Source organism: Scyliorhinus canicula, chromosome 11 (assembly GCF_902713615.1).
Source record: "Scyliorhinus canicula chromosome 11, sScyCan1.1, whole genome shotgun sequence".
NCBI classification, from domain to species: Eukaryota; Metazoa; Chordata; class Chondrichthyes; order Carcharhiniformes; family Scyliorhinidae; genus Scyliorhinus; species Scyliorhinus canicula.
In genome coordinates this window covers 80,350,392-80,357,604 of record NC_052156.1, presented here as the reverse complement: position 1 = coordinate 80,357,604, position 7,213 = coordinate 80,350,392, and the positions used below count along the sequence as shown (strand labels likewise).

At 51.2% G+C, this 7,213-nt stretch overlaps 1 protein-coding gene across 1 annotated transcript; it reads right to left on the bottom strand.

Annotated features, from left to right (window-relative positions):
- Positions 1-4,703: 4,703 nt before the first annotated feature.
- LOC119973765 (mesotocin receptor-like) lies at positions 4,704-6,857 on the bottom strand. The gene is given in 3 exon segments (XM_038812188.1): positions 4,704-4,895; positions 4,897-6,113; positions 6,612-6,857. Coding segments are annotated over 2 exon segments (1,107 nt in total). The 5' UTR covers positions 5,812-6,113; positions 6,612-6,857.
- Positions 6,858-7,213: the final 356 nt, after the last annotated feature.

Here is a 7,213-nt window from a genome sequence, read left to right as displayed (position 1 = left end):
AAACGTGGATGCCAAATTGCTAGCTAGGAATCTGGCCGCAAGAATTGAAGATTGCGTTCCGGGGTGATAGAGGAAGACCAGGCTGGGTTTGTTAAAGGCAGACAACTTAATACCAATGTTCGGAGACTTTTCAATATTATTATGATGCCCTCAGGAGGGGAGGCGGAGGTGGCAACAGTGATGGTCGCAGAGAAAGCCTTTGTCCAGGTGGAGTGGGAGTACCTGTGGGAAACGCTGGGGAGGTTCGGGTTTGGTGAGGGCTTTATCAGCTGGGTGAAATTGCTGTACCAGGCGCCTGTAGCAAGTGTATGTACAAATCGGCTGAGGTCAGGGTACTTCAAGCTTCACCGGGGAACAAGGCAGGGGGTCCCCTCTCTCCGTTACTATTTGCCCTAGCTACAGAACCGCTAGCTTTGGCGCTGAGAGCCTCGAGGAACTGGTTCGGGGGGGGGGGGGGGGGGGGGGGGGGGGGGGGGGTGGAACATCGGGTCTCACTATACGTGGATGATTTGCGCCTGCACATTTCGGACCCTGTGGAGGGGATGGGAGAGGTTCTGCGGATCCTGAGGGATTCTGGTAGTTTTTCAGGGTACAAAATGAACATGGGAAAGACCGAGTTGTTCGTGATCCAGGCCAAGGGGCAGGAGGGGAGACGCAATGCCGCTCAGGGTGGTAGAGAAAATTTTTTGTTACCTGGGTACACAGGTAGCCAGGAAATGGGATGCCCTGCACAGGCTCAACCTAACCCGGTTGGTGGAGCAAATGGAAGGGGACTTTAAAAGGTGGGACATGCTCTCGCTGTCACTGGCAGGGAGGGTGCAGATCATGAAAATGACAGTCCTCCCCAGATTTTTGTTTGCCTTTCAGTGCCTTCCCATCTTCGTCCCATAGGCCTTTTTTAAGCGGGTGAGTAGGATCATTTTGGGCTTTGTGTGGGCGAATAAGACCCCGCGAGTAAGGAGATCGCTGTTGGAGCGCAGTCAGGGGGAGGGTGGGTTGCACTGTCGAACTTTCGCAACTACTATTGGGCGGCCAATATAGCTATGATTGGGAAGTGGGTGATGGGGGCGGGGGGAGGGGAGGGGGGCGTGGGAACAGCTGGAGGCGGTATCATGTGAAGGTACTAGTCTGGGAGCTTTGATAACGGCCCCTTTGCCGTTCTCACTGACCCGCTGCTCCACAAGTCCGGTGTGGTGGCGACAGGGTTCCAGAGCTGGCAGAGGGCAGGCATCAGAAGGATGGGAGATCTGTTCATAGGTGGAAGCTTTCCCAGTTTGAAGCGCTAGAGGACAAATTCAATCTGCCGCCAGGAAACGCCTTTAAATATCTGCAAGTACGAGCCTTCCTGAAAAAACAGGTAGTGGCCTTTCTGACGCTGCCGCCACTGAGGATACAGGACAGGGTGGTCACGTGGGTGGGGGAGTGGAAGGTGTCGGATATCTACCAGGAACTACAGGAGGCGGAGGAAACCCCGGTGGAGGAGCTCAAGGACAAGTGAGAGGAGGAGCTGGGTGAGGAGTTGGAAGCAGGTCTGTGGGCAGGGTTCCTGGGCAGGGTTAATTCCTCCTCATCATGTGCCAGGCTCAGTCTAATTCAATTTAAGGTGGTTCACCTGGCACACATGACGGTAGCGAGAATGAGCACGTTTTTGGGGGTAGAAGACAGTTGTATGAGGTGCAAGGGCAGCCCTGCAGCCATGTCCACATGTTTTGGGCATGCCCGGAGCTTAGAGAGTTCTGACAGGGGTTCGCGAGGGCAATGTCCAAGGTGCTTAACACACGCGTGGTGCCGAGTCCAGAGATAGCGATCTTTGGAGTGTGAGAAGTTCTGGGAGTTCAGGGAGCGAAAGAGGCCGACGTCTTGGCCTTTGCCTCCCTAGTAGCCCGGAGTCGGATTTTATTAATGTGGAGGGACTCGAAGCCCCCGAGTGTAGAGACTTGGGTTACCGACATGGCTGGGTTTCTCAGCCTCGAGAAGATAAAGTTTGTCTTAAGAGGGTCTACGCTAGGGTTCTCTCGGAGGTGGCAGCCATTCGTCGACTTTCTCGGGGAAATTTAAAATGTCAGCAGCAGCAGCAATCCGTGGGCGGGGGAGGGTGAGTGCTTCATTGGGATGGTGTGGGAAGACTGAGTCGCGTGGGGTAAATATTTATTTAATTGTTATTGTATATTCTCTTTTTGCACTCTGTTAACATTCACTCTATTTTGTTTTGTTCTTATTGTTACTACTGTTTTATTATGAAAAATTCTGCAGAACCTTAATAAAAATATTTTTTAAAAAGTATAGCCAATCCACCTAGCCTGACATCTTTGGACTGCTGGATGGTGTTGAGCTTCCTGAGTGTTGTTGGAGCTGCAGGCAATTATAGATTTCCATCATTCTCTTCATGGCTTATTTGGTTAAGTTTTTCCCTCGTTTAATCAAGTGTTACCTTTTTAAAATTACATAATTCAGAAGCAAAATCTGCAGAAATGTCTGTACTGACAGCGAGTTGGCAAACAATTGCGAGGGCAGGCTCAGCATTTGCCCATCCATGCAGGAAACTGTGGGGGAAACCATGGTTTCAAACTTACAACAGAACTTGCTGTGGGCAAAGCAATTTCTACTCTTCTATATGCCAGACACAGTAACCAGTTGGACAGGTTCCACATGAACTTACACAGGCTTTCAGAATAGTATTGGGCATCAAATGGGGGGACAAAGTTACAACACTGAAGATCCTCAAAGAGCAGAAATGTCTGGTATTGAAGCACTCATCATCAGAGCACAGCTCAGATGGAGTGGACATGGGGCTGGACATAATGGTCCATAACCATAAGCCCATTATGGGCTGGGTTGAGGCTGCGGTGGTTCCCAGGTAAGGTCTGCACAGAAATTGCTCAGGAGTGCAAACTACCCCTGGACACTGCTCTGCACTGGGCAACATCCAAAAATGCAACTCAAATCGCAAATTCGGACGGTTCCAACTGGGTTACACAAATAGTTACCAAGAAAATGTCAACCCCATATTCGTTCCATCTCTAAGAACGCAATCTCCACCTCAGTAACAGTGCATAACTTTGCTTCTTTTTCTGCTCACCTGCTGTTGAAACGCTCATTCATAGTTTTGTTGTCTGTACATTTGACAGCCTGGCTGCTCTTGCACATTCTATCCTGTGTAACCTAGAGTAACTCTGCTGCCTGTGTCTTAACTCACAGTAAGGTGCGTTCTGCTATCACTGACCTATATTGGCTCCGGTGTATGCCATGTCCTGATTTTAGAATTCTCATCCTTGTTTTCAAATCCTTCCATGGCCTCACCCCTCCCTATCTCTGTAATCTCCTCCAGTCCCACATCCCTCCAAGTTCTCACCTACTCTCACCCCCCCCCCCTGCCCCCCCCCCCCCCCCCCCCAATCATTATTACTCTACCATAGGTTCCCAGGCCTTCAGCTCTGGAATGTCTTTCCTACACTTTATCTCTCAACCTCACTCACTATTAAAACACATAATCACAGAATTGTTATGGTGCAGGAGGCCATTGGGCCCATTGAGTCAGAATCAGCTCTCTAAATGAGCATCATGACTTTCGGGGCAGCACGGTAGCATTGTGGTAGCACAATTGCTTCACAGCTCCAGGGTCCCAGGTTCAATTCTGGCTTGGGTCACTGTCTGTGCGGAGTCTGCACGTCCTCCCCATGTGTGCGTGGGTTTCCTCCGGGTGCTCCGGTTTCCTCCCACAGTCCAAAGATGTGCAGGTTAGGCGGATTGGCCATGATAAATTGCCCTTAGTGTCCAAAATTGCCCTTAGTGTTGGGTGGGGTTACTGGGTTATGGGGATAGGGTGGAGGTGTTAACCTCGGGTAGGGTGCTCTTTCTAAGAGCCGGTGCAGACTCGATGGGCCAAGTGGCCTCCTTCTGCACTGTAAATTCTATGTAATTTCCCCGCACTCCTGCACTTTGTTTATATTCAAATAAACATCTTGCCTCGATTGATCCTGCTCCAGGCGGTGCATTCCTGAACTGAACCACTCGTGCGAAACAACATTCTCACATCTCAGTTGCTTCTTTTGAAAATCACTTCAAATCTATACCCCCCTCGATCTTCATCCTTTAACAGGGGGAACAGTTTCTCCCCGTCTACACTCATGATTTCGCTATCAAACCTCCTCTTAATCTTTTTCTCTCCAAGGAGAACAGTCCTAACCTCTCCAATCTATCACCAAACTGAAGTTTATCATCCCTGGAACCATTCTTGTGACCCTCTTATGCACTCTCTCCAATGTGCTCACATCTGAGGGGCTGGTTTAGCAAACTGGGCTAAATTGCTGGCTTTGAAAGCAGACCAAGGCAGGCCAGCAGCACGGTTTAATTCCTGTACCAGCCTCCCCGAACAGGCGCCGGAATGTGGCGACTAGGGGCTTTTCACAGTAACTTCATTGAAGCCTACTCGTGACAATAAGTGATTTTCATTCATTTTCATTTCTTTCCTACAGTGTGATGCCCAGAACTGTACACAATAATCCAGCTGAGGTCTAACCAGTGTCTTGTATCAGTTCAGCATCACCTCCTTCCACTTGCACTCTATGCCCCTATTAATAAAGCGCATAATTTTAGAAACTTTATGAACTGCTCTCTCCACATGTCCTCTCTCCTTCACCGATCTTATCACACAGACACACCCAGGTCCCTCTGCTCCTGCATACCCTTAAGAATGTTACCCCTTATTGTATTGTCTCTTCATGTGGTGTCGCCTTAAAAGCCCTCTCTTTGACCAAGCTTTCGTTCGCCTGACCCAACATGGGGGTTAGAAATGTGACAGGTGTAGTTACTGAGTGTAGCAAAGGGCTGAGAGGGAATAAGCAAGTTGGCCTGAGCGAGTGGAGCTGCTGTAACATCAAAAACTGAAAGACACTTACTTTCCTCCGGAGCCTGGTCGTCCCACACATTCCACATCTGCACCACGAAGAAGGGCGTCCAGCACACGATGTAAGCCAGGACGATGACGAAGGTCATCTTGACCGTCCTGATCTTGGCCCGGGAGATGATCTTGATGCTGCTGACCCGGGACAGCATGGCCCCGCCGCGGGACGCCCCGGCCTCCCGCTGGGTCTTCAGCTTGACGTTGCGCCAGATCTTGAAGGTGATGAGCGAGTAGCAGAGGAGCAGCAGCAGCACGGGCACCACGTAGACGGACAGGGTGAACCAGGTGACGTACGCCCTGGCCCCCCAGGGCTGGATGAAATCCCCCCAGCAGTCGTAAGCGCCGGGCCCCACCTGCTTGAGGGAGAAGATGAAGAGCTGCGGCAGGCTGAAGAGCAGGCTGATCAGCCAGGAGCACAGCACATAGGCTCGGTTGGAGCGCTGCTGCAGGGACTTGAGGGGCTGGCAGATGGAGAGGCAGCGGTCGATGGACATGACGATGAGCAGGTAGGTGGACGCGAACATGCCCACCACCTGCAGGTACTTGACCGCCCGGCACAGCAGGTCCGGCGCGTAGAAGCGGAACGTGATGTCCCAGATGAGCTGCGGCAGGACCTGGAAGACGGCCACCACCAGGTCGGCGATGCTCAGGTGCTTGACGAAGTAGTACATCCTGGAGGGCTTGTGCCGGTTGGAGTGGATGGCCAGCAGCACGCCCAGGTTGCCGCTCAGCGCCAGGATCAGGATGACGGCCAGAACGGTCACCTCCAGCTTGGCCACCAGCTCGTTCCTCACCCGGGGCTGGCCCGAGCCGTTGCAGTGCGAGCTGGAGTTGTCCAGCCAGGCGCTGGCCGACACATTCAGCAGCCAGGGCTCCCCCAGCTGCCTGCACTGGCGACCTAGACCCATCAGGACCACTTGTGCTTCCTTTCCACCACCTCCAATCTCTGCTCCGACCTCTCTCCGGTCCTACTTCATCCTTCACTTTGCTCCTCTCTCTCTGTCCAGTTTCCGCTGGGTCTCAACTCTCTCCAAAACCAAAAACGAAACGAAAACGCTTCCCAAATTGACCGCTTTCCTCCACGCTTCTCTTCCTCACCTCGCCAGGCACACAATACACCCCCCAAGAAGGTTTGTCCACTCCCCTGTCACACTCCGGCTTGAGTCGATTTCATGGAGGTCAGTTTCAGCCAACACGTATCCGGATGGGGCTAAAAAAACAAACAAAAGACGTGTGGGGGAAAGACATAACAACAGACCGGGTCAATCAAAGAACCAGACAGATCCATCTAATCTGTTAGAATTAACCTCGTTACCCCCCCCCCCACCCACCCAAGTTCCATGAAGTTTGCCCCTTTTCAAATTACTTCTGGAATAAAACCAGGCGACGCAATCGCCCCACAGCAAATTTCGAAACTTAACGACGCAGGACGAATGGTTCTACCCTGTGGTTATTTCATGCTACTGTTTATCGAGTTGAAATTGAACTTTTAACACAATCTTATTGGCGTTTGTGTCGATTTCTGATCAGAATGCTGCAAGTTACAGACACAACATTCATTGCCTTAAACCACCCTTATAAAGTGAGCAGACACGTTAGCATTTTAAATACAATGAAGCACTCCTATCTCAGAGATCGTTAGATATATCTATATCTATATATATATATTTATATATGTGTGTATGTCGAGGACGTTTTTAAGAATTACCTGTTTACTTGGTGTTTGAACGAATAGGGTGAAACTTGTCTCCTCACAGCCAATAATTTGGGAGCTTGCGATTTCCAGCAAGTCTGCCATCAGAAATTGCCCACATCTTCACATCCAAGTGTGTGAGTGAGTTTATTTTCCTTTTCGTTGACGGGTTTTGTTTTTTGTTGTGGGTTTGTTCTCGCTTGTTGATAACTGCATCTAAAGCAGCAGCTTCAGCGGACTGACCTGCTGAGCTTCCAGTTCCCAAATATTTATAGCAGCAGATTGCGGGGAGGGGACAAGGCTGGCCGATTGCTTCACCACAGGGGGAGCTACCCGCCATAGCAAGTCTCGCCCGCAATATTGACCCGTTCCGTGCTTGAGAGGAGGGGGAAAGAGAGAGGGGGTGGGGGTGGCGAGTGGTGAAAGGGGGGAGGGGGTAGAGATGGGAGGAGAGAATCTGGGGGGGAGGGGGGGAGGGGACTGGGAAGGGGGACTTAGGAGTAGGGGGAAGGGGCTAGGAGAGGTAGGAAAAGGGATGAGAGGGGTTGGGGAAGTGGGGAGAAGAGGAGGGGAAAGAAGGGAGGAGAGGAGGGGGAAGAGTCTGAGGGGATGGTAGG